Source organism: Lichenostomus cassidix, chromosome 1Aa (genome assembly GCF_008360975.1).
Source record: "Lichenostomus cassidix isolate B80296 chromosome 1Aa, HeHo_3.0, whole genome shotgun sequence".
In the NCBI taxonomy this organism is placed as follows: Eukaryota; Metazoa; Chordata; class Aves; order Passeriformes; family Meliphagidae; genus Lichenostomus; species Lichenostomus cassidix.
This window is the reverse complement of record NC_139480.1, coordinates 46,016,641-46,043,318: the sequence shown is the minus strand read 5'-3', so window position 1 is coordinate 46,043,318 and position 26,678 is coordinate 46,016,641. Positions and strand designations below refer to the sequence as shown.

Below are 26,678 nucleotides of genomic sequence, written 5' to 3'. Positions count from 1 at the left end.
GCCTCCCCTCTCCCCTCCTCCCCCTGCCTCCCCTCTCCCGCCTCACCCCCACGGGCTTTTTCACTTCTAGTCCAGTTTTGCCCCGTTTTGGAAACCGTAGGGCGAGCGGGGTCTGAAGAGTCCGAGGTTTCGGGCTGCCTTGTTGCTGCCCGCAGTGCTCCACTTCGGTGCTCAACTTCTGGCTCCTTGGAGCTGCCGCATTCAGTTCTTAGCCAGATGTTCATTTTTTCACACTTAGAACAATAAAAATTCAGTATTTTCTGTACTCGTGACACCCTATAGCTGTAGTCACAGACAATTCTCCCTTCTCCATTTTAAGATACAGTGCACACTTAATTTACTGAGCATGCCCTATGAGGAAGGGGCTTCTGTGAATATGGGGTGATCACAGCCTTTTACAATGATAATGGGGATTTACCATGATAATGAGGACGAAGTTCAAGCAAAGCTGATCTTTCACTTCAGACTTTACAGCTCTTAGCTGAAGCTGACTATCATATTCTAGAGAAATTGTTCCACACTACAAGAAAGGAAGTGTGTGTGCAGGAACACTGCGTGCACTGGCTATATAGGCTCCAGTGGATATACCGTCCAGTACAGGAACAAAATTAACATCAAACCGAAAACTGCTGTTAAACTTCTACAGCACATTTGGACAACATAGCATAGATACCTACTGGGAAAGGGGAATGCAGTGGCAAGGAGCAAGAGTGGCCTGGGAAAAGTAGTACTGTGGGGATAAGTGTAAAGTCATCTTTATGCTAATTGCATCACTGGCATTTCAGTCAGCAACCCTAATTCATCGTTTCTCATCCAATTTCCCCCTCTTCGTGTGCACTGCTAGCCCTGTGGATGCTATTTAATCTCAGCTATGGGAGAGGTATGTACAACTCCAGACTGATTCTCCCTCAGAAACTGGTTTTGTTAAATTGCTGAGTCACTGCATGGTGTCTGATCACAGTGTGCTCCTCAGGACCTCACATAATCTTCAGGCTTCTCTCTGCCTCATAAGCAGATTCCTATTCTGGTCATAAGAAAAGTTAATATCCTAAGAAAAACTCAGAGGATACTATTTTGCTGTCACGGCTCAAATTTCCAGCTAACCTACTGAACTGTGTTTCAACTGTGTGATACATGAATTCAGTGAAGAGGGAACACGTCTCACTCTTCTATGACATGTGTTTTTGGACATATGGTTATTAGTTTATTTTGTCAAATACGTTAAGAAGCCCTATGGTGCTGAGGAAAGAAAGAAAAGAGACGAGCTCTGCTCAGTATCTTCTTAGAAGTGCTATGTGCTGGTGTTTAGTGGCTGGTCATACTTTGACAAAGAACCAAAAGGATACACTTTATGATTAAATGCCAAGCTGACCCAAAATTAGAAGAAAGGTTAAAAAAAAAGGGGCGGGGGGGGTTCTGTATTGCAAATTATTACAGGGAAGAACTTCTTTCAGCTGTTTTCTCTTCCATTGGGTCAGCTTTTTATTTCACAGAGGTATTTTCTTAGTAAATATTGATATCAAAAGTCTATGATGTTCCAATAATGGCAAATGAACCAATGAGTTAGATGAAAGCCTACATATAGCAGAACAGACTTAGCAACCTGACAAGAATTCAGTTTAAGTTACTCCATCACAGAATAAAAAATCACTTTGTACTTCTGAACACTTTTGCATGAGGGGGTTACAGAATTTCTCATCAGCATTAATGACCACAAACCCCAATTGCCTGTCAGATTACCACAAAACCAGGTAATTTTCATACATACATTTCTTCATGTCTTTATTCTCCCTTAGTGAGTTATGTTATTTCTGTACTTCTTGTGTATCTCTGTATCTTTTACGGTAGTTGTTGTCAGGTGAAAGAGTTTATTCTGCATGGCCTCAGCATGTCTTTGAACAAAAATAAAAAATGCCCTTAGGAGCTCAATTCATAAAAACATCAAAAGTGGAGGTTTTCTTCAAGTGAAACTATTCCAATAATTTCTTAAAAAATCTTCTCCATTTGATAGAGAAAAGTGGAAGCTAGGCTTCCATAAAAAGCTAAACTCTGTTAGTTCAGGCACGAAGATGTTTAAAATCGGTGCTGGAAAGAGTATTGATAAGACAGGGATGTTTTAGTTATTGCTGAGCAGAGCTTACACAGATCCAAGGCCTTTTCTGCTTCTCACACCACCACACCAATGAGGAGTCCAGGTGTGCACAAGGAACTGGGAGGGAACATGGCCAGGACAGCTGATCCCAACTGATGAAAGGGATATTCCAGACCATAGAGTTTCATGCACAGCAGATAAAGCTGGGGGGAAGAAGGAGGGAGGGGAGTATTCAGGGTGATGGTCTTTATTTGTCTTCCCAAGTCACCATTACACATGACAGAGCCCTGCTCTCCTGGAGGTGGCTGAACACCTGCCGACCCATGGGAAGCGATGAATGAATTCCTTGTTTTCCTTTCTTTGCATTCATGGCTTTTTCTTCACCTATTAAACTGTCTTTATCTCAAGCCACAAGTTTTTTTCACTTTTCTCATTCTCTCCCCCATCTCTCTGGGAATCAGAGGGCAAGCAGCTGTATGGTTCTTAGTTCCTGGCTGGGGTTAAACCATGACAGCTGAATAAAACAGAGGAAAAAGTCCTTCCTATTATCCTGGGCTAAATAAATTGCAAAATGTAAGTTATGTACATTTCAAGACTTAGTTTACATGTTTGCATAAGGAAGGAATCGAGACCTTAGCTGTGGTATCACCACTATATCCTGGAGGTATCTCCACAGCCCAAGCTAGAGTACTATCAAGTTCCTTGTGGAACAGAGCCTTTGTTCCAGGTTTGAAAATTTAGGATGTCTCTTTCAATGTCTTGGTATTCATCTTGCCCAATTTGGGATTTCTTTGGGCCTGTGCTGTAAAGATTGTGCATGAATGTGTGTCAGATTCACAGTATTTTCATTTGTCAGCAAGCAGTGGGACACTGGAACAGTGATTTCCCTGCTAGCAGGTGCACCATCTCTATCTGTGGTCTATGCAAAGATAGATTAATTATTGTTTAATCCTTTGTTGTATGCTCATGAAAGCATGCATTTCATAAAGCTGCCCAGCTAGGAGGAAAAAAAATCCCAATCAAGCAATCGAGAAATGTCCATGAGAGGGCAGCAAAAGCTCAATACTGGAAACTTATTTTATCCTTCCAGATAATTTTCAGGTTGAAAACTACTTACTTAATAATTTTTGCTAAATATTGCTTCTTGATTTCAACAGTAAAATCTCAGAACGTTTTCCTCCGTTAAAGAGTGCAAACCCAGAACTAGTAAATACCCGAGAAATGCAAAAACTACCCTTCTTTTGAAGTATTTAATTTTTCAGTCTCTCTAAAAATAGCCACGGCCTTGTCTGTGCCACAACAGCAGTGGAAAATACTGTAAAAATATTCTCCCAAAAGGACAGCTTTACCTTAAAAAATGAAAGTCAAACATGTAAAATCTCGATTAGTATACCCGTACTGCTAAGTTCACCTTGAGATAACATTCAGAGAGGGCGAGAAATGAAGCAGTTAAAAAAAACGAGGAAGGGTAGAATTTCTCAGAAACAGGATTGGACAGAATTTGCTGCAAGATTATCCATTAAAAAAAAATGTGCACTAGCTGTATAAACAGAGAAGCCTCACGGGAGAATCCATACAAGGAGGTGGAACTGAAATAAGTAAGATATACCCATCGTTGAAAATAACAAATCAAAGCATCATTTAGGTGAATAAATAACTGGGGTAACTTTTCATGAATGAGTTTTTCTTCTAAATGATAACGACACATCAAAACTTTAAAAAGCACATGTATCATTATACACACAGACACGATGTCTTTTTTATCGTAAACACAACGAACGCACCGAAAAGGGACAGAAACACCTAACCAACCCCTTGTGCCTCGGGAAGGGGAAATTCTCACAAATGCCGCAATGCTCTACCAGAGGGCTGCACAATAGACACTGCAGAGAGACGGCGGGAGACAGACCCAAGTCCCGCCCCCTTCTCTCTGCAGTCCTCAACCAGGTCGGACCACACCATATAAAGACTGCTGCAAGGGCAGCGCTGAAACACTTCTCTGAGAAGCTCTGAGCGAGGAGGTAGTATCATGTCTGGTCGCGGGAAAGGCGGCAAGGGGCTCGGCAAGGGCGGCGCTAAGCGGCACCGCAAAGTGCTGCGCGATAACATCCAGGGCATCACCAAGCCGGCCATCCGCCGCCTGGCTCGGCGCGGCGGCGTGAAGCGCATCTCGGGGCTGATCTACGAGGAGACGCGCGGCGTGCTGAAGGTGTTCCTGGAGAATGTCATCCGCGACGCGGTCACCTACACGGAGCACGCCAAGAGGAAGACTGTGACGGCCATGGACGTGGTGTACGCTCTGAAGCGCCAGGGTCGCACTCTGTACGGCTTCGGCGGCTAAAAAAACTTTTGCTTCTCTCGGACCAGCCCAAGAAACCCAAAGGCTCTTTTAAGAGCCACCCACGTTTTCTTTAAAAGAGCTGTGTTACATTGTCATGAGTGCGCGAATTGAGACAGCAATGATACAATTTAAAAGCCTCACTGAGACTAATCGGATACTAAGCCTTATCAATTACTCAAGTACTGTCGAATGTGCAAGTTTGCTGTTAAAGATGTCGTTTTTGCTATGTAAGATCTGTTATTCTTTTTGTGTTTTTAATTCGGAAAAATTACTTTAAAGTTCTAATCAAAATGTAAGTATTAATTTTAATGTTCGCCGATTTATACGAGTATCTGAACTCTTATTCAAAGTCCTGTACTTAAATTTTTTCGTTTACTTAGCAGAAAGGAAATAATCATTTGTGAGCCACAGAAAATATAGGAGAGTTGCTCTGTAATGAAAGTTTTCTTTCTGATATTTCCATTTTCCCTCCTTCGTTTCTCTGTCCATTACTTACTTTTGAAATAAATAAAAAGGTAAATCTAACATGGTTTTCTTGTGCATTTGTTTTGGGGGGGGGAGTGTCAGGAGGGGGAGAGGGAAGGGCTGGGAGGCCATGGGATACTGAAAACAGATAATGAACCTAGAAGCACATTTTAAATAAATTTGTAAAAAGAAGTCTTATTCTTACATACAAAGCACTCCAGCCTGAGGGTGGCTTTTAGAGCATCTTCATTGTACTTCATCACGGAAATGGAAAAAAAAATAAATATATATACATTTGTTGTATGGCCTGGTTTTCTCACACCTTTGTGAGTAGGGGGAAATTAAATAATAGACCAATACCATGTTCCTTGTCAATAAATTTCCCAACATTTTTTTTTAAATTTAATTGACTTAGTATTCTCATCATCACGATTTTGCCTGATTATATTCAAGGCCTCTCATTCAGAATTTCCTGATTAAAATAAAACAGAAAATCGTGGGGGGGAAAAAAAAAAAAGCTTTAAAATTATCTCAATCCCTACAGCTTGTTACATACCTATTACATCTACGAACTTATGTTATTGGATTTTTTAACACCTGTGTTTCAAGGTACAACCGATCCTTCCTTTGGGGCTTTGGGGATAAGGTGCCTATTCACGTAAGAAGGAGCTCTGTATGACACTGAAGGAAGTTTTTCCTTCTTTTGTAACCAGCCCATCATATTAAAAAAACAACAAAACCAATCAAAAAAAAAAAAAAAAAGACAGAAATAAACAAAGAAAACGAAGGTGAAAGAAACTTCTAAATTTAAGCCTCAACACTGTTTTTTATCTGTGAGGCGAGAAGCAGAAGGGATACGAGCACTGTGTGAGAAACATTCCCCTCGCCAGGCCCTGTTTGCAGTCAGGGCGGGTTGGCAGCTCAGGGAGCGAGAGGCTCCTGCAGCGCCTGAGCTACCCCGGGCTGGGATTACACAGCAGCCAATGAGATCGCGCATCCTGCGCCCAATCAGAAACGCTCTGGCTCTATAAATACCGGTGCCGCAATCCGCGTCTCTTCACTTCTGTTTCTAGCGGAGGTCTGTGTTGGTGCTTCGTTATGGCGCGGACAAAGCAGACAGCGCGTAAGTCGACGGGCGGGAAGGCGCCCCGCAAGCAGCTGGCCACCAAGGCTGCCCGCAAGAGCGCGCCGGCCACGGGCGGCGTGAAGAAGCCGCACCGCTACCGGCCCGGCACGGTGGCGCTGCGCGAGATCCGGCGCTACCAGAAGTCGACGGAGCTGCTGATCCGCAAGCTGCCCTTCCAGCGGCTGGTGCGCGAGATCGCGCAGGACTTCAAGACCGACCTGCGCTTCCAGAGCTCGGCCGTGATGGCGCTGCAGGAGGCCAGCGAGGCGTACCTGGTGGGGCTGTTCGAGGACACCAATCTGTGTGCCATCCACGCCAAGCGCGTCACCATCATGCCCAAGGACATCCAGCTGGCGCGCCGCATCCGTGGCGAGCGCGCCTGAGTCTCCTGCGATAGCCCACGTGACCCAAAGGCTCTTTTAAGAGCCACTAAATGTGCATTAAAAAGAGCTGTAGCGCTGTTTATTATCTCCTTTAAAAATTATCTTTAGTGGTTTAAAAAATAATAAGGGGAAGAAACAGGTGCTTTATGAACACCAGGTGGGGGAAAGTGTCAAATCCGATGAGAGAAATGTGCTATCAATATATTAAAGGGCAGTGAGCAGAAACATTGGACAGGATGCAGGGGTTTACATACCAGTGCTTACTGAATTGGCGCTGCTTTAAAGGACGGAAGGACGGTGGAAGGGGGTGATACGGACATTCCTGTGTCGGGCAGATCCATGCCCAGGAAATCTGCACCTTAAACTCTGGCTGGCTGGGTCAAGAGAGGAGCAGAAACTTCCTGCAGCTCATTATGGTTGTGTTACTGTCAGACCTAGCTAAAAATTAGACTGTATTAAGGAGGGCTGCTGCCTTGCTCCAAAAATCCTTAACAACAGGAGCAAGAATATCTGGATAAATCAGTATTGATTATATCAGTTTTGATATATTTTGGTATAGCTCAGAACAATGGACTACTTTGCTCATGACACAGGCTACATGAGGTTTCTTGCAGCACCTGAAAAGGTGATTGAAACTGATTGAAAAGTACTGTAGACAGGAAAAACTTACACAATTTTTCCAGATTCGTTACCATATAATAATACAAAACTGGGAGGGAAAGAGTATGTATTTTCTGAGTTTGTTGGTTTTTTGGTTTTTTTTCTTTTTTCCCTCAGATGGGGCATTTTCCAATAAATTTTATAAAAATAATGGAGCAAAATTTTATGTATTCTTGCAATAATGAGAGTAAAAATATTTGGTTTTGAACATACACTTCTCCACATAGTGATCATAATATCTGATATATGCTGAGTTGTCATTTCTGCAGTCAGTTCTTTAAGATTTTTCCTGAGTTTCTGGAAGGACAGATCTAAATGCATCCAGCTTTCAACCTTTTAAGGACCCACCTTGGCTTGAGTTATTAATATGAAGCAAGGTCAGTCTAATGAGAGTCTGACAAACATGAAATTAAAAATTAGACCTCAGATTCATAACTCAGATTAGACAACATAATGTTATAAGAAACTTTTAACTAACAGCCTTTTCAGGGAGTGAATTAAACCTTTCAGTAGGCCATAAAAGTTCCATGTTTTAATAAAAGTCAGAGAAAAAACAAAACAAAGCATAACTGCAGTCTTTCTTCCTTCTGTTTCAGTTGTCCTAGACCATATTTAATTCTAACTAGGAAAAATAAACAGTATTATAGATAAAGTATTATTTCTAACAAGTATCACCATATCAGTGTTGTGAGATCCTATCCAGATCTTTTTAGAAATTTTGCTAGATAGCACTGATACATACCCTGATAACACAGACAAGATATTAACTACTTACCAGTCATAATGAATAATTTCTTCATTTACTTCTGAGAGCAAATTACACAGTCTGGTATGAGTGAAGGCTCTTTGCAGAGCTTGGGTGTGCACTATGAACAGGCACCAATGACCTCTGACCATTTATTTACGATTGTAACATTTCTAATATTTTAGCTGTTTTAACCTCTAACCTCGAAGTTGGGCCTAGTTACAAAGTTTAAAAGTCAGTAATAAATTGGAAATGTGGAGCAACAAGTAGCATCAGGATGGAGCCCACTGAAGTCTAGGGAGTAGGCAAACATAATTAATTTCAATATCATAATAATACAATTCCTTTTAAATTACACATAGATGCACAACGTCTGTACTCTTCCAACAGGAGCACTGCTGCTATATAAATTCTCACTCCTTACTCTGCAAGTGGTGATGTACAAACGGAAGAATAGAATAGAAACATTTAAACTAAAAGAGACTTACAGCGATCATCTAGTAAAAATGTGGAGCAGTTTCTATTATTTAATACACTGTAAAATATTATTTGAACTGTAAAAAAACCAAAGCCAGATGGTGCTGAGTCAGATGGGAGTGAGAAAGAGACAGAGACGGAACAATCTGAGAATTAAAATTTGTGAGTGGAGAAAGAGCATATGAAGGTGTGTATAGAGGTATACATCATGTACATATATGTGTAGATATATACTTTCAGACCTACATCACTAGGCTATGAATATTGCTTGTATATACCTTGTTTACCTCTGTGTATTTTTTCAGAAACACACCACATGAAACCTCTTACAGGGTTCCCCAGATGCTATACTCAAATACCTGAATTTTAATTTCAGAACAATTTGGCTGGTAACATTTACAGCAGTGTTTTGCATGGGCTGTAGTCCATTATCAAGCACAGAGGAAAAATGCGACAACAAAGAAGCAAAATCAATAGGAATCTGGGTGCTTTCTTTGTGACTATATAAAAAAACTTGACCTCTCTAAAATATTAAAACAATTACAGTCTGCAAGACTTGGCACAACCAAGAAGTTAACTAAAGGCAAACTGTAATTTACTGACTTCAAAGTTTTATTGAATCAAATAAATTCTGCTAATTGTTGACCTCTGATCCCTCCATATGTGTTCCTCTACAGTCTTCCTGTCCTCAAAGAAAAAACACTAGTCTTTAATTTTCAAAACAGTATAAGCCTATTTGTTACAGGTCTCCCATTGGCTAAATCTGCCAAGCCTTGACAACCACTTTCTTTTCCGCAGCTGATGTGCTCCCAAAAGCCAAAAACTTTCTCCGTGCCAGTGCTCTGCATGTTTTGGGAAAATAAAAGAAGTTACTTGCCAGATACAACTTGACAGAACCACCAGAATCTGTTTGCCTTTTCCAAGTTCTCCTTGGTCATCTTCTCCAGCCTGTCCTTGAAGTCATAACACACACACATCCCGGCCCCTCCCATCCCCAAAAAACAAATAAACAAAAAAATTAGAGCATGAATGACAATTAGACCAATGTATTGAATTTCTCTTTTTTTATTCCTGTGATCAAGCATATAATCTTAGCCCTTTTGCTTTGCTCATGTGATAGAGGTAGGGCTGAGATATCCAGTTACAATTTCTCAAGAGTACATCACGGTAAAAGCAATGATAGAATATATTAATTCATACAGGGCTGTTTGAAACTTCATGTTTATGTTCCAATACCAACTCAAGTTACATCTTCCACAATGCTTTAAATAAAAATCTGGACTACTCCCTAAAAACTATTGCAAATAGATTATTTTACAGGAAGTATCAAGTGAAGGCCGGGAAGGGAGGGGTGGAGGAGATAAGGGGAAATAGGGGCAGGAAAAATATAGGTGGAGATTGCCTGTCGTTGTCAGCTTTTTATTAGATGTATCTGAACATTTGCTTGTTTCGTGCAGCTTATTTCTTCTGTGTAGCTGAATGGGCATTTGCAAGCACCTCATAAAACTGCACACAACACTGTCCGTAACAATGTAGCAACTTAAGTACATTCTTAAAATTACTAGTACGCATACAACTAGAATTGCAGTAGCCCTAAAGAAGTTTTGAACACCTAACTTGCAAGAAAGTATGAGAAAGGACGTGTTTCAACTCCCTTGTGCAATGTGGTGGCTCTTAAAAGAGCCTTTAGGGTGTGGGGAAATCTCAGGACCACATAGAGAGGACCTGTGTCAGGACACTTAGGCTCGCTCGCCACGGATGCGGCGCGCCAGCTGGATGTCCTTGGGCATGATGGTGACGCGCTTGGCGTGGATGGCACACAGGTTGGTGTCCTCGAAGAGCCCCACCAGGTACGCCTCGCTGGCCTCCTGCAGCGCCATGACGGCCGAGCTCTGGAAGCGCAGGTCGGTCTTGAAGTCCTGCGCGATCTCGCGCACCAGCCGCTGGAAGGGCAGCTTGCGGATCAGCAGCTCCGTCGACTTCTGGTAGCGCCGGATCTCGCGCAGCGCCACCGTGCCGGGCCGGTAGCGGTGCGGCTTCTTCACGCCGCCCGTGGCCGGCGCGCTCTTGCGGGCAGCCTTGGTGGCCAGCTGCTTGCGGGGCGCCTTCCCGCCCGTCGACTTACGCGCTGTCTGCTTTGTGCGCGCCATCGCTCACAGGAGGAACAGCAATCGCTCGGGACCGACGCGATTAAATGCCTGCAGCGGGCTGCCGCGGCGGCCTTTATAGGCCATTCGCTCGTTCTGATTGGCTGACAGGAATGCGCCGTTCCTATTGGATACATTCAATTTCGAAAAGCCCGCCTAGATAGCGCGCGCGCTCATCAACGGCCGCCCCGCTTCCCCCCCAAAGCACACAAACCCCCCACTGTCTCCACTGCCGCTTTTATTTTCTGGGTGGTCTACCTCAAAAATGAGACGCTTAGGGAAAAGTATTCAAACGGGAAATCAGTAATGGCAAGTTTTCCTGAGCTGAATGCATTGAAAATTCTTGTTTTTTTCCCCAAGTTGATTTCTTTGGTTTTTCTCAATAGGAATCACAACGGTAGTTTGGGGCCTGGGTTTTTGTTAGTATGGGGTGTGTGGGGTTGTGTGTTGTGAGGGATCTTTGCAGGAGAGGGTTTGGTTCCACTTCGTGCCGCTTTCGTGTGGCGGGGTAAATGCTTTTGGATCAAAATTAATTGCAGAATAAAGTTTTCTAATGCAAGGAATAGTTCTTTTATATGACTCAGTCTTTCAGCTTACAAAGTATTTAGGTTCTTGCTGAAATACAGCAAGGCATAAGGTGAATTTTCCGTTTACCTCGCTGCATGCATCTGCCATATTTTCCAATTCGGGTGATTTGTCAGTGGAGCCCAAGTTCAGAAGGGCTTTCAGGTGAAAATCAGGTGGTGACACCAGATACGGAGAACCGCTCATGCAACCCAAATTAAAAGAAGTCCTACTCAGAAACTTTAACACAGCGGATGCACACAGAGTAATGGACAATTTCTACGCACCACACTCAGAGGACAAAGGGCATCAAGCATTAACAACACCCAAGTTTTAAGAGAAGAGTCTTAGGGAGCGACCAGCTGTGCTCTCTCACACACCATTACAATAGATATTAACATTTAAATAAAATTGTGTACCTACTTCTGCTAGCACAACTAGGGGAAAACCCCGCCCACAGTAGAGAGACCCGCAGAGCAGCGTGTACCTGCCTGTAAGCCGCCAGCATGAAACAGGGGACTGCTTAGTTTTCTTTGCTATTCATTCAACCTTCTTAGATAGCAAGTATACAGCCCTAAACTTGGAACATTTTAACATGAGCATTTTGTTTCCGATTTTTAATTAGCTAGCTTGCACCCTATTAGCAGCCTGTTTAGTTATTTACCAAGCGGTTAACAACTAGCCACAGTCCATGATACTATTGAAACAAATTATCAAAATCAAAATAGGTATTTACATTGTTACAGAAAAACGTACTTGAAAACCTTTTAAGCAATACAGCTCTTTTTTAGTTTAAGTGTGTGGCTCTTAAAAGAGCCTTTGGGTTTCTTGGGCTGGTCTGAAAAAGTAGGTAAGGTTTTAACCGCCAAAGCCGTACAGAGTGCGACCCTGGCGCTTGAGGGCGTACACCACGTCCATAGCCGTCACAGTCTTCCTCTTGGCGTGCTCCGTGTAGGTGACCGCGTCGCGGATCACGTTCTCCAGGAACACCTTCAGCACGCCGCGCGTCTCCTCGTAGATCAGCCCCGAGATGCGCTTGACGCCGCCGCGCCGAGCCAGGCGGCGGATGGCCGGCTTGGTGATGCCCTGGATGTTATCGCGCAGCACTTTGCGGTGACGCTTAGCGCCGCCCTTGCCGAGCCCCTTGCCGCCTTTCCCGCGACCAGACATGATGCTACCTCCTCGCACAGAGCTTCTCGGAGAAGTGTGTTGGCGCTGCCCTTGCAGCAGGCTTTATATGGTGTGGTCCGACCTGGTTGAGGACTGCAGAGAGAAGGGGCGGGGCTCCCGCCAGTTTTTCCTGCCCGCGTCACCAGGGATGAAACGTCGATCGCTGTTCTCTATTAGGGTGGTGTAAAGTCTGAAATGTAAACCAAACATTCTCCACGAAAAACATTCCAGCTACGTACCTGTTCGTACAATTCGAAAGCTCGCCCCGCTCTTTAGATATGTATAAAACATTTGCATAGGTGTGTGCATTTTATTTTGTTGCACTGGCCTGTGTTACTTTGAATTACTTCAAATTCTCGTTATTTTCATGATGTTGTTCGTTGATAGTTTTGGTTCCTGTGTGCTCAAAGTCCTATAAATTTTTTTCCGAAGTTTTAATGAGTTGAGATCTCTTAACAGCTTTAGAGAATTTTCTGCAGTATTTATTTTTATTGCTTTTTAAAATTTTGATTTCCACTTAATCTTTCACTTTTTGTCTGTAAACACTTATTAACCAGAAGGTGGAATAGAATCCGTTTTACATTATTTAACTTATATTAGTTTGTGACTTCTGCTAATTTTGCTCATTTTGACTGGCTGCAGTGGGGTAATTTTTGGGGTTTATATATATATATATATTTTAATAGACCTACCTTTGCTATAACTATACACTTAAATTTCTGCTCTGTAATTAGTAAAAAAAATCATCCTACCTTTTAGTAGAGGTTAAGGTTTTCAATCATTATCTCTCTCTCTTTTTTTTTTTTTTTCTGGGTTCTTTTTCTGTTTTGTTTTGTTGGGGTTTTTTTTGTTTGTTTGTTTGTTTGTTTCTTGGGGTTTTTTTGGGGGGGTGGGGTTTTTTTTTTCTTCTTCTTCTTCTTTTAATGTATCCGGATCGATACTGGTAACAAAAGATATTCTGAATTATCTTATATGAAAGTCAGGAGCGATCTTTATCTTAAAATGTTCCAAATGCCACAGTGTAATAACATCCTGATCTAGAATAACTGATAGTCTAGCACCTAAAGAATGTTATTTATATTCTCATGTCTTTTTATGCATGAAATGCAGACATAATTTCTATATATACTTTTAAAGTGTCCCATGCTTGAACATATAATAAGTAGCTTCTCTCTATCGTGCGACAAAGTTGGAATAAGCAGCTTCTCTCAGTCTATTTAATAATGATGGAATTAAAATTACCTTCTGTCACAAAACCAAAGAAGTGTTTTGCTTTCAATGGACATATTAAAAGCATAAAAGAAAAGCTGATTATTCTGACTTCACAAACATTGTTTGTAATGCTGTCCCTAGATATTTTCATGGCAAATATGAAATCTATGACTTTTGTGATGTTTTGTTTACTTTGTTGGGTGGGTGGGCTTTTTGGGTTGAAGATAATAAATGAAATTTAGTTAAAATTTGTCTTCTCCCTGTCTATTCTACAGCACTTCAGAAAAGGTGAACATTATGGGAATGATCCCTGTTTTTCACCTCTTCCAAAATGAAGCAACGCCCATTTCACGCTTCTGAAAAGTTATTATTGTTCACCCAGCAGAAGCATTCACAGCTTTTACTAAGATTGTAGAAACTGCAGCTTCCCATTACAGAGGAGCAGAAGAATGCATGGACTCAATGCAGAGCCTCCCAGATTTTGGACAGTCCTAAGCACATCTTCTTTATCTTCCCGGTGGGGTGTGAACGTGTGAGCTGAATACAATTCTGAGTCTTAAAAATGTGGTATGCTATCTACAGTTCTTGTTTATACTGAACTGACAGGACACAAAAAAATAAACAACCTGAAACCTTTTCTGCTGTAGTTCACCTAAAGAAGGATTCCAGAGAAGGGTTTTTTTTATTTGTTTGCTTGATTGGGTTTTGGTTGTTTGGTTGTTGGATTTTTTAAATTTTCACTTACTATATTTAGCAGTGCCACACTAGCAGCAGAACACTAAATTTCTATATCCCTAACTTCCTGCTTTTCAATGCATACTTACCAGTGGCAGTCCTCAACCAACAGCAGTTAAATTTTTGTTTATTTATCACATAGCTAGTCTAAGCAGATTCACAAGATGTAATCAAGACATTAAATTTTGCAAAATAAAGGCAAACTAAGGTCTCTAATATACTGAGAACATTTCCTGTCTATTCCCATGGTTTTTTGCACTAATTTTTGTTTTCCGTTTGTAAGTTTTCAGATGCCTTGTTTGTATTCTGGTTTTGCATCCCCTGGGTAACTAAGGTGATGTTTTTTTTATCACCTGTCTAAATTGATATGATATGATAGAGATCTTGTAGGGCGTTGTGTCTGTATCCATAACCTCAGGCTGAGTAATTAAAATAACTAGTTATTAATTTAATCCTGACTTTAAAAAATCATTCATTATATGCTACTAGAACTTTAGGTCTTGAATTTAGGTCTAGATTAGGCAAAAAAAAAAAAAAAAAGCCAGACATTATATTTTAAGAACATATAACAATAAAATTATGGAAACGTGTTTGTATTTTCAAACTAATAGTTTTGAACTCTGTGTGAGTATTGGATAGGTTTTCATATTCCTCGTTTTCCAACCACTGGCAGCTGGTGCATCCTTCCCTCTTCAAAATATTCCCTGTCACTCTCCAAGGAAGAATAGAATTGCAATATATCCTCTGTGAATGAGCCAGATTGTACAGATCTCTGCTTTGCACTGTTATCATGTTCTTGTGATCTGCCATGATGAAAATATAGGCCTCAACTGGACCATCTGGAGGAGAGAAATAAATTCTTCCCTTGTACTGAAAATTTAGACACTTTTGGTGGACCAGCATATCCCCACAACAGAGGAGAGGTCAGAGGAGAAGGGCAAAACCACAATGAGCTGGAGGAATAATGTACTGTAAAGAAAACTGCACCTATTTCAACACCACGGAGGCCGAAGGGTTACCATGGTTTTAGACAAGAGAGCTGTACCAGTGAATCACCAGGTTCTCTCAGAGGATTAACAAAGGCCAATGTCTTTCTGAGCAAGCCAGATGAAAATGAGGGGTAGGGAGGATGGGTTGTGTGCATGGGATTCAGCCAAATATAACTTTTAAAAACCAGACAACAAATGGAAAAGTTTGGTGATAGCAGTGGGCTTGAGATGGTTTCAACCAAGGTGTTCCTTCACAGGGAGTGGGGAGGTCCAGCATTGACACTGAGCACATAAAGAACAGTAATGGGAATTACTGTGACTCAACTTTATATTGCAAATGTTTCATTATGTTTGGCTGCAATTTCAGAACAGTATCCTTCTGCTAATCAAAAACACAGTGCAACACTAAATATGCTCAATAGAGAAATTTGGAATTAAACTCTCCTCTTGTAATATCTGAAATAACATAGATGGACAGTATTAAACACCTACAGCATGGAGTTGTGATCAGCTGGGACCTGTCTCTACACGAGACTGTAAACTGCACAGGATCTGACTACTTCGTCAGTCCTTAAGCTATTAAATCTACTCCAGTGGTCTTTGTTCTTTTTATCCCCATGCCCACATACCCCACCTTCAGTTCAGCAAGTAAGCCATGCTAGAAAGCTGTGCTTACTAAAATAGAGCAGCCCACACCTTTTTGGTAAGAAAATATTAAGCACAGAAAGCTTTTATTTTGAGACAGAAGCACAAAAGTCAATATTTGCATGTGTGGATTTACCACTTGGAAGGAATCTTCTGGCAGTAGCATAGGTGCAGAAATGTTTCATGCTGTCTAAGCAAAACTAGAAAATGTCATGAATTTATTTAAAGACTGGTACATTGATAAATAATTTAATTACTTCCCCGCCTTTCCCTGCTAATCTAGTAAATCAGAGGTGGTGAGACCCATTCTCATCTTTTTGTTTAACCACTCCAGTTGGTCAGAGATAAAAGAGGTTGGGCTGTAGCCCTGGTTTGGACTATTTCCAACAACTTCCTTCTTGCTGCCAAATTCAGGCACAGAGACTGATAAATCAAGAAAAGACCTCTGTCATGATCCAGCAGCTTGGGCTGATCTTTGAGGACAGAGTTTGCCACTCACAGAGAGTGGCTTACAGGTCAGATAATCCATAGAGAGGCAAAATCTTCCAAAAATTTTCCTGTGGGCATGTTTTCTGAGTCACTGCTATGAAGAAGGCTTGCATGGGCCTCACCCCCACCACTCCATGCACAAGCTGCAGTCTTGCAGTTCACTAAGCAGCTGGTATAGCTGAATAGGTCCATGAAAAAAGGCTGGAGGAACTCCTAGATCAGGTTTGGGGTGTTGGGAAGTTTAATGGAATACCAGTTCTTCATATGAAGTTTTTCAGGATATGGGAGAGAAGGGACAGGGTCAATAACCTGTAAGTGGGGGCAAGAGCAACCATGTCAAGCAAATTCTGGCCATGGCCACAGCATTCTTGGACTTCTGTCGGGAAGAAACCAAAGAGTCTCTCTAACAAATTCCCCAGCGTGACCTGTGGAGCTCTGCAGCACACCATGCAAATCTGCTCCTGCATTCTGGTAGAGGGTAAACAGCAAAATTGCTGCTCAACAAGCCCAGCTGACATGGATGCTCAGCAGCTTTGCTTCTCTCAAATCCTTACTCTTCCTTCCAAACTTGCATTTGAAGCAGCACAGGTCTCATGATGCACTGTCCCTTGATTAAACTAGAAAGATGAATTCAAAAAGCATTGTAAGCACCATGTTTTCTGCACATCTGAGACTGAGCAGATCCTCTCATTGTCTGGGCTCATACAGAGCTGGTCTGGGCAGTAAGTTTTTCAGGTGAACTCTGCCAACCCTTGAAGAGCTGTAGGTACTTACAAGCAGCTAAAATACTGCCTTGTCCAAATGGTCTTTCTGGGGCACAGTTTTCCAAGCAGCAAAACTCATGAGGGTATGCCTGTAGGAATTTATTGAATATTGTCTTGGACTATGCATTTCTGGAGTAAGCCAGCTCTGAAAAAATGATGATGTGCCTTGTGTTGGTGTCTCCAGACACTACTGCTGTGCTTTGTTTTTGTTACAGGAATAGCTGGAAAACAAAAAACCTCCAGCTAGAAACCCCAGCCGTTTCCAGGGATTCATTTATGGTTATGCTCTGGACAAAGCAGCTTGCCTTTAAGGATACAGCAGTTAGGAAAGTCCTCATAACGTCCAGGTGGTGTCTAGCATAGCTAGACCATGCTGATGCAAGTGTCATGCAAGTGTTTCATGTGCAGCACTTGGCACTTCTCTTTGACAAACTACAAGATTTCTGTTAGCCCATACCTCAAGTCTATTAAAGTCTCTTTTTTCTGAAAGTATTACTTTTGACTCTGTCTACCCTTCCTCACTTGGTGTTATCTGCACTAGCTAAGTGTACATTCTATTCTCTCTTACCACCCTGGTTGTTCCAGAAAACACTAAATTATACCAGCCCTGGAGCACTACTTCGTTTGCCAGTTGCCTGCAGACACTAAGTAGTTAACTATAGCCCTTTGGCCCTGTGCTACAGACAGTTTTCAAATATCTAAGAACCTGCTGATCCTGCTGGTAGTTCCTCTGATCCCAAAAGAGAACACTATGGGAGATGGTTCCAAAAATAACATTAAACGTCAAGTATATTGCATACAGGATTCCTCCTTTGTCCACACAGATACTCTTTAATCAACAGTTCTGTGATAATTACCTATACCTAGATATGAGCAATTTTTGTTACATTCCATCCACTATCAAGTCAACAGAACCCATTTTATTTCTGAGAGTTTTTCAGTCACAGTTGGAGACTCCGCTGCCATTCCAGATTACATTTTCTACTCCATATTAAAAGTTATTTCCTTACTGCTAACTTGCAGCAAAGAACATCAGTTCTTGTATTTTCTACAATGTATAATAAGGAAAAATTGCTTCCTTCTTCATCATGTTTTAAGTGTTTCAGAAGAAACTTGGTTTTTTCAGCATTCTCCTTCAGTCAGGGTACTTCAGTAATATATACCTTTTCATTGGGCAAGAATTTCTAGACCTTTGACAATCAGTTTCTCTCTTCTGTATATTGAATTATTGGTCACTTCTCATTACCTGAAATTTGGAACTGAAAACTGGGCCTGAAACTCCAAATAGGAGGATATAATTCCTGACCATAGAGGAAGATCTTCACCTGTCTTATACAAGCCACTGTTTTCCTTTTGTACTAACATCCTTCCTTTGATTCATTATCAACATATAACTGTAATCTGCAGATACAAATCTACTCAGGTGCTTGCCAGCTCCTGCTGACAATAGCAGTTTTGCAATATTTCTTAGTATTTGTAAAACTGATATAGTTTATTCCAGATGAAGGGTCTAACACATTTTTGAAGACAGTGTTTCTTATCCAGAATTTTTCAATCATAAAATGCCCTCAATAATTTTAATAATTTTTTCTAATTAGTACCCACAGTATTTATATACAAGGTCTGTAGATTTTTATTCAGATAATAAATAAAATTATACCAGGCCTGATCCCTGCAGAACCCTATTTGAGACTGCATTTTAATTTCACAGTTGACATACATAAACATTTAAATATAAATTTATACCCTGGAAGGGTTGGTATTTCTGCTAGGCCAAATTTTCCTGATTATTACTTTCATTTCTAATACTTTTTTAGAATGAATCAAAATGAAACTGAGAGAAAATCTGTAGTGAATCAGCAAGTTCTAGAGAAACATTGCACCCTGTACTGAGAGTCTTCACAAAGTCAATTTTGGAAAAAGCCAAGAAATGAATCCCTTATGTCTGTTTTGAGTCCTGTAAATTCTCATTTTTATTAACATCTTCCTTGAATTCATTTGACCTTGTAATTAGTACAACTCAACATCAATGAGATATTCCTTCCCTGGTGTGTACTGAGTCTGTAAACGTGAAAAATACATTAATCTGTAACTCCAAATGCCTGATTTTTTTTACTTCTTGGCCATACTCTTCAGATACCTAAAGAGTAAGACAGGATGCACAGGCTGGGTGAATAGCTGGGTCTGCAGCATACTATCCCAGGAAAACTTTCAGCATCCTATTTCCCTCCAGGCAGCATGAAGGGCTGGAGTTACCTTTGATAGCTTAGAAAATGACATCTAATAACTTGTTCATCATGGGTCTCACTGAAGGGATAGGACAGGGTTTTACTACATCGATGGCATAGTTTCAATTTTTATTTCTGGCTGAATCAGTATTTACTGCATCACCAAAAAAAAAAAAAAAAGACTATGCTGTGCACCAGGGAGAACAGACAGCTTGTCATATAGTTTCAGAACATTCCTGTTCTTTTCAGGCACACTGTAATAAGTTACAGGTAGGGTTACATTTCCACATTTTTGCATGTAGATCCCTATATTTGATTGTCTTTCTGCACTTACCTTCTTCCCCTTTTTCTTCAACTGAAATCAATACAAAGTTTAATTGGTCTGCAGAATGAAGCAACACAGAATCTTGCTCATAGCCAAGATTCCTAAGTGTAGTGCCACTACTAATATAATGATAATTCTCAGTTCCAGGGATGTGTGGAGGAAAGTAAAATTTGGTTACAATAGGATCTCTGACCCAAAGGCTTTCAGAATATTTTGATGCTTTAGGTCGTCATTATATGGGGAAAAAAAGGAGGTTTAGGGGATGACTCATTAAAATGCACAGCTCTGTTTTGCTGCTTAGCAAATATTTAGCAGTTATGGCAGAAGAGTCACCTCTTTGATCAGTCACCTTTTGATCACTCCAGAGTATAGGGATTTAAGTTTTACTCTAACTAGCCTTAACATATCCTTCAGTCATTAACATAATGAGCACAGAGTCACATCAGGGTTGCTCAAACTCATCTTGACAATCCTTGAAACTAAGGACTGTGTGAGAAGTTACAGTGGTTTTTGGAGCTGTCTGTATTGAACTACCAAAATTTAAAAAGTTGCAGGAATGTCATTCGGGGTTAATCTGTACCTGGGCTTCACAAATTAAGCTGGAGAAGGACCATGTGCAAAACAGTACTGAGGAAAATTATTGTTTCCCTCCACTTGGCACTGGTGAGAGAAACTGGAGTGCTGTGCCCAGTTCTGCCCTTCCCCATGCAACAGAAACATGAATATAACTGGAGTGGGACCAGTGTAGGGCCACAAAGATGATGAAGGGACTAGGGCATCTCTCATGTGAGGAGTGAGAATAAGGAGGGAATAGAGGATACAGATGCAGTCTTCTTAGCACTGTCCAGGAAAAGAGACAATGGGCACAAACTGAAACACAGGCAATTCTGCTTAAATGTAAGAAATAATCTTTTGGAACATGCTCCCCAAAGAAGTTTTAGTGTCCTGCTCTAGCTGACCCTTCTTTGAGCATGGCCAGGACCTTCTGCATTAGGTGTTAGATTAAAAGATCAGACACTTTTTTTAGGAGGTACGATTGCCCTAATGCTGAAATAATTGTCAATATATTTTTGTTAGCTTCCTTGAAGTACAACTAAAAAAATAAGGCTCCTTTACTTCTGAAAACTCTTTGACTACTTGACTCTTTCCTACATATAAATTTTGCAACTGCTAAATCAGTATCATCAATGTAGTTTCAGCATGACAGAGACAAAATGTCTTTTGATCTTGATATGTTGTTTTTATTATTAATATTGAGAGTGATTACTTGAATGTCTGCAAAATTACTATGAAGAATGCATCAGTTAAAAGTTGGTAATTTCACTGTATCTCTACTGTCCTAACTATAGTGATTATAATTAAGTGAGTGTAGGCTTTCAGCTAAATTTGTCTAATCAGCTTATCTGGATTGCTCTCCTCCTGCAGTCTGAATGTCTTATTTTCCTTTATTTGTCTAATGTGTAATCTGTTTCTCTTCATTGGGAAGCTTCTTTCTTGAAAAGAAAAAAATCTACTATAGAGTTTTAGGAATTTTTACATTATATGTGAACTATTTTTGTTTTGGAGATCCTCGTATTAGAAAATACTCTGTCGTTTTGTAGGTTCCTCTGTAATCTGCATTAGCACCTACACAGCTGGGCAAGGAAGCCAGGGTGTGTGTGTGATGGTGCATGGGCATGAGGCTGTGCTTTGGATGCGAGTTTAAAGAGGGCATATCAAATTGGCTTGAATTTCTCAACGATAAATAAATAGAGATTACAAATGCACAGGGTACTTGGAAAGAAAAACAGAGAATACTGAAAAATGCTTGCTGTTTAATTAGGTATTAAATGAGTCACATTTAAATATCATCTTTTCACGTGGAAACTGCAAACGATTTTTGTTATCAGCTCACTCACAAAACTTTTTTCCTTTTCAAGTAATTTTGTAGGACAGGAAGAAAATTTCTCTGTCTGGTTGAAAAACTGTTCCATAATCTACCACTGATTTGATAAGTTATGTGCTCAGATGATTGCTTTGCTTTGTCTTTTTCTCTTATCAGTAAAACACACAGGGCAATGTCAACGCTATTTGTAATGATCAGTCTCTAAAATAGGATAATTTTCATTGTGGTTCAATGTTGCACTTAACAGCTATTTCCAGGAGTGCAAACGTGAAAATTGCTCAAAGCTCCTGACAAGTTTGTTTCACCCAATTAAGTAGAAAATGGCATTGCTTGGCCCAGAGTGTGGGAATAACCCTAGAAAAGCCTGCCCTTTTCGCACCACCTCATATTTCTAAATCCTCTCTTTTTAACAAAAAAAAAAAGACAACCAAAAAAAACCACCCCAAAAACAAACAAACAAACAAACAAACAAACAAACAAAAAAAAAAACCATCCCCAACAAAAAACTCCCAAAAAACAAACGAAAAAAAAACCCCACACACACAAAAAATCGTCTTCTCCAGAAATGGATGGTGAGACCAGGAACATTTTGTCTCCTCAGAAGTAGGCCAGGGATAATTCTCTGTGCAGATAAGAGCCATTGTGATGGTTAAGGAAAAGATACAATAAAGGATGCTGACACACAATGCCGGAGGCCAGCTGCCAAGACTTCCAGAGTCAGGCTACTAGGAAAAAGCAGAGGTCTTCTGAAGTGCAACTCAAAATAAGGAGCAAGGAACGTGAAGATTTGCAGGAATACACCCAGAACTAAAAGTGAGAGAAGTCCTAAATTCTACACTTGAAATCCTTAGATAATGACCTACACAATCTTCTTCATATGCTTTCCACACAAAAACAAACAAACAAAAAAAAAAACCCCAAAAGAACAAACAATCCCCAAAAACATCCAGAAACCTTCGTTTGTCTTTAAAACTCATCACAGAGTAGGGACAGCAATCCCTACGTGTTGCAGGTGGAGTTCTAGTGACTGCGCTGCTTAGGGAGCAACATCTAAGATATCTCATCACTTTCTACCTCCTGTCTTTAACCTGCGGCCTGTTTATGGGGGAAGGGAAGGAAACCTCTGCTCTCCTGATGGGCTGAGAACAGTTTTACTAAAAGCAAGCCTGAAGGGAAACTTGCCCAAATGTGTGAATGTGAGGGAGGTGTGAAGAGGATGCACCCCTGGGGCTACAGCTGCATTCTTGTGGGAGAAGTTACTGCCCATTCCCAGCTGCTCCCAGCTTCCCTGCCAGTTCCAAGTGTAATAAACCAGTCACAAAGCTCTAACACTAAACTGTCAAAGCTGCAGGGATTAAAGCACATTAACCTTCGCGCAGTCCTTATTCTCTGAAGAATGTACATCACATTAAACAGAGCCGGGTAGATGACAAAACTTCCTGGCTCGGTCTTTTGTATCGCTTACAGTCAGATTCTGCTTTGTTCATTTAAACTGGAAGATATGCATAATGCGCTCATCCTACCACAATCAAATACTTTTTTACCTCTGAAACGTATTCATACTATTCATATGACTTGGCATGCTGAACTTTCAAAATCTATGGCTACTGTGGACTTGGTCTAGATGCTTCTGAGGGAAGGATGTCATGTTCAAAAGAAGCATGGCAGATTTCACAGCCCACTTCAATATGCCTTTCAGTCTGTTTTTTACTGTGGAGCACTGACAAGACTAATTTTTTCCAATCTCTGCTTTCCGTTCCTCTCCTTCAAATATTTATTACCTTACATGCATGCAAACACACACAAAAAAAAAAAAAACCAAACAAAAGAGAACATGGAAGAGTCAGTTTATTGTTTTCAATTCTAGTTCTAATGTATCTAATGTATCATTGCTATTTTAATCTATCTCTCTTCAACTAAAACTGCTTGCTATCAAGTATAACTTTATTGTCTCTTCAGTGTGTCAAAATATGTGTCTGGGTCCTTTTTAGTACACTTCACGTCATCTTGAATCTCAAATTTATCCATGTTAGAAAAGATATTCCTTTGTTGAAATAGCCCAGTGACATTTTGCATGACAAATTTTTGCAAAGTACAGTGGGGTAAAATACTAAGTTTGACGTGTTCTTTTAAACCAAGGAGAAAAAAAAATCAGGCTGTTTTTTAATTAGAAACCAATAGAGGCTTTTGTCTTTTGATTAAAAAAAATTACTCCAAATATAGCAGTGCATAAAAAATTTATTAATTCCTATTCTCACTTTATGAGAATCAATAATTAAGTGGGATTATGATAAAACTTATTCTGATTTATGAGGATTATCTGAAAATTATTTCAATATTCTTAGAATTGGGATGGAAACATCAATAGCGAGTTTTTTCCTTTTCCTTTAAAGAAGAGAATTGGAGGAATATGAAACCTATGAAAAAAAAAGAAAAAACAAAATCAAAAACAACCAAAACACAAAACCACAAGAGTCAATGCCCAAATATTAATAAGTAATAATGAAACTGAAGCACTGTATTCTTGCAGGCCACATTTCCACAGTACTTAATTTATTGCGTGATAACTGATGCCTCAGCTGGCTCAAAAATTGTTTAAGTAGCATACGATATGTATTAGTATATCTATACCTGTTAGACATTTTTTCTCTCCAAGTCTGCATCTGATGTTTACAAGTCTTAAAGAATATCATCCACTATTTTAACACAGAAAGCGTTAAACTAGCAGTTTATCTGGGATTTCTCGACATTAACTAGGCATTAATAGCTTCATTTTACGAACAGACTATTTATAAAAATATAAAAATCTTTCTATCCACTTACAGAGCACCACAGAAAAAAACAAAGCAAAACACCACAAAAAACCCAACAAAAAAAAGCAGAGCCCTGGCAAGTTCCAAACACTTTTCAACAGTAAATATATTCCTCTGAAGGTCTCTTCCTTTCCCAAAACAAGAAATTCTGTTGAAATACTGTATCCTTAATAGTTAAAGATATGGTTAAGAGAGCCGAATCTTTATCCATATTCAAAGCTCAGCCATGAAATTGTGTTACTTCCTTGTCTTTGAAATCAATTTACGACAAAAATACTCAAGCTGCCCACTCGGTTTCTGTCCTAATCTGGAGAAAACCCCCCAAAGAGTAAGCCTGCATTACGGGGGCGACTTTTTATCTACGTGTTTTATTTTAATTTAGAAGGAAAAACAAAAGTTTGCCGTTCCCGGGGTCTCTCTGGCTTCACAACGCGGGGTTAAAAACAGCTTTTCTCTCCCATCCGTGGTCCAAACAGCAAGAAACTTGCCCGAATGAAAGTCCACCGTCTTCTCTTCACTCTCCGAAGAAACTGGGGTGATTTTGCGGCGCTCGTTTTGCAAAAAATATGAATTTATAACTCCGAAGAAACACAGACTCGGAGGAGGAAAAGCTCTTCCTGGCTAACAGTTAGGCGGGCTCTGCAAAGCACCAATCACAGATCACCGCTTCGCTATAAATTCAGGCATCGGGGTTACTGTAGCCCAATTACTTTCTTTTGATTAGGAAGAAGTCTCTGCAGCGATGTCGGAGACCGCTCCCGCCGCCGCTCCCGCTGTCGCGGCCCCCGCCGCCAAGGCCGCCGCCAAGAAGCCGAAGAAGGCGGCGAGCGGCTCCAAAGCCCGCAAGCCCGCGGGGCCCAGCGTCACCGAGCTGATCACCAAGGCCGTGTCCGCCTCCAAGGAGCGCAAGGGGCTCTCGCTCGCCGCGCTCAAGAAGGCGCTGGCCGCCGGCGGCTACGATGTGGAGAAGAACAACAGCCGCATCAAGCTGGGGCTCAAGAGTCTCGTCAGCAAGGGCACGCTGGTGCAGACCAAGGGCACCGGCGCCTCCGGGTCTTTCCGCCTCAGTAAGAAGCCGGGAGAAGTGAAGGAAAAAGCTCCCAAGAAGAGAACTGCTGCAGCCAAGCCCAAGAAGCCGGCGGCTAAGAAGCCCGCCAGCGCCGCCAAGAAGCCTAAGAAGGCGGCCGCGGTGAAGAAGAGCCCTAAGAAAGCCAAGAAGCCGGCGGCCGCCGCAGCCAAGAAGGCAGCCAAGAGCCCCAAGAAGGCGACAAAGGCTGCCAAGCCTAAAAAAGCGGCGGCAGCGGCGAAGAGCCCCGCTAAGGCGAAGGCAGTGAAGCCCAAAGCAGCCAAGCCCAAGGCGGCGAAGCCGAAAGCAGCCAAGGCGAAGAAGGCAGCGCCCAAGAAATGAAGTGTTGAAGTGGAAATACTTTTAAACCCAACGGCTCTTTTAAGAGCCACCCACTATTGTCCCGAAAAGGGCTGATACACTCCGTCACTGAGCTCCGTGCCTGCAGCAGAGCTACTATTCGCCACTATCCGTGTGGGACGTTCGTCTGTGGAGTGGATGGGACGCTAAACTTCCGGCTGTGGTTTTACACTGACTTGGAAAAATAAAGGTTTACATTCCCTGCGAAAACGCTTTCTAAAGGCTGCTTTTTTTTTCTTTTTTTCTTTTCATTTTTTCTTTTTTTTTTTTTTTTCTTTTTTTTTTTTTGAGCACCGCAAGTGGGTGTATGTGTTAAAGGGACTGCTTAAGGGCGGGTACCTTTCTGGGGCGTGGAGGTTTCTTTCATTGCTCTCAATCAGCGCGATTCGATTCGTATCAGCACGGATGCGAGCTGCCACACCTCTTAGTGACCGTAGCCGGGAACTGTCAGCACGACTCCTCCGCTCCCTTGGCAATGACCTTTCCGCTTGCCAGCGCTGTCGTGGGGCAGGTCTGAATTTCTGCGTGATTCGACCGACCTACTTTTCCGCGGAGGCGACTGCCGGGGCGGGAGGCGGGCAGAAGTCAGCGGCGTTCCTCTTCCGCACCCCGCCGGGCTGGTGGCGGCGCGGCAGGAGCTCCGCCGGGCAGCTGTCCCGGAGGCCGCGGGCGGCAGCGCAGAGGCGGAGCGGCGCGGAGCTCCGCGGGCAGCCCGGAGCCGCTGGCGATTGGCTGATGGGAGCAGCCGCAGCCGCTCATTGGGCCGTTGGGAAATTTGGAAAAGCCCGCGCTGCAGGGGAAGGGGAGGGAAGGGGAAGGAGGGGGAGAAAGGGGGGAATAGAGGGTGGAAAAGGGAGAAGGATGTGCGGGGTGAAGGAGCGCTGCCAGCGATGGCTCCGAGCCTACCCGCGCTCCCCGCGTTCCGGGATATCTCATCCTCCCCAAGTGTCTACCCCATCTCAGGTGTTCTTGCTTCCCCCAGTGTTTTAGTCCTTGT

At 41.7% G+C, this 26,678-nt stretch overlaps 5 protein-coding genes and 1 long non-coding RNA gene across 6 annotated transcripts; 3 read left to right on the top strand and 3 right to left on the bottom strand.

The window, feature by feature from the left end:
- The first annotated feature begins 4,101 nt into the window (after window positions 1-4,101).
- LOC146443635 (histone H4) lies at window positions 4,102-4,669 on the top strand. The gene has a single exon (XM_085079712.1). It carries the CDS (start codon window positions 4,122-4,124, stop codon window positions 4,431-4,433), a length of 312 nt encoding a protein of 103 aa, XP_084935838.1. The 5' UTR covers window positions 4,102-4,121; the 3' UTR covers window positions 4,434-4,669.
- A 1,307-nt stretch (window positions 4,670-5,976) lies between these two features.
- LOC146443634 (histone H3) lies at window positions 5,977-6,458 on the top strand. The gene has a single exon (XM_085079706.1). The coding sequence runs from the start codon at window positions 5,997-5,999 to the stop codon at window positions 6,405-6,407; it is 411 nt and encodes a 136-aa protein (XP_084935832.1). The 5' UTR covers window positions 5,977-5,996; the 3' UTR covers window positions 6,408-6,458.
- A 3,437-nt stretch (window positions 6,459-9,895) lies between these two features.
- Window positions 9,896-10,470, bottom strand: LOC146443633 (histone H3). The gene has a single exon (XM_085047698.1). It carries the CDS (start codon window positions 10,437-10,439, stop codon window positions 10,029-10,031), a length of 411 nt encoding a protein of 136 aa, XP_084903824.1. The 5' UTR covers window positions 10,440-10,470; the 3' UTR covers window positions 9,896-10,028.
- Window positions 10,471-11,797: 1,327 nt separating this feature from the next.
- LOC146443632 (histone H4) lies at window positions 11,798-12,190 on the bottom strand. The gene has a single exon (XM_085079693.1). The coding sequence runs from the start codon at window positions 12,168-12,170 to the stop codon at window positions 11,859-11,861; it is 312 nt and encodes a 103-aa protein (XP_084935819.1). The 5' UTR covers window positions 12,171-12,190; the 3' UTR covers window positions 11,798-11,858.
- An 11,472-nt stretch (window positions 12,191-23,662) lies between these two features.
- Window positions 23,663-26,546, bottom strand: LOC146443630 (uncharacterized). Its single transcript, XR_014848817.1, has 2 exons — window positions 26,021-26,546; window positions 23,663-23,859 (listed from the first exon to the last, which is right to left on the bottom strand). It is a non-coding gene; the product is annotated as an uncharacterized LOC146443630 (long non-coding RNA).
- Window positions 24,972-25,891, top strand: LOC146443631 (histone H1.01-like). The gene has a single exon (XM_085047668.1). It carries the CDS (start codon window positions 24,998-25,000, stop codon window positions 25,661-25,663), a length of 666 nt encoding a protein of 221 aa, XP_084903794.1. The 5' UTR covers window positions 24,972-24,997; the 3' UTR covers window positions 25,664-25,891.
- Window positions 26,547-26,678: the final 132 nt, after the last annotated feature.

Bases quoted from the DNA above. Each gene is read 5' to 3' on its own strand.
- LOC146443635 (XM_085079712.1), top strand. From the start codon at position 4,122: ATGTCTGGTCGCGGGAAAGGCGGCAAGGGGCTCGGCAAGGGCGGCGCT.
- LOC146443634 (XM_085079706.1), top strand. From the start codon at position 5,997: ATGGCGCGGACAAAGCAGACAGCGCGTAAGTCGACGGGCGGGAAGGCG.
- LOC146443633 (XM_085047698.1), bottom strand. From the start codon at position 10,439: ATGGCGCGCACAAAGCAGACAGCGCGTAAGTCGACGGGCGGGAAGGCG.
- LOC146443632 (XM_085079693.1), bottom strand. From the start codon at position 12,170: ATGTCTGGTCGCGGGAAAGGCGGCAAGGGGCTCGGCAAGGGCGGCGCT.
- LOC146443631 (XM_085047668.1), top strand. From the start codon at position 24,998: ATGTCGGAGACCGCTCCCGCCGCCGCTCCCGCTGTCGCGGCCCCCGCC.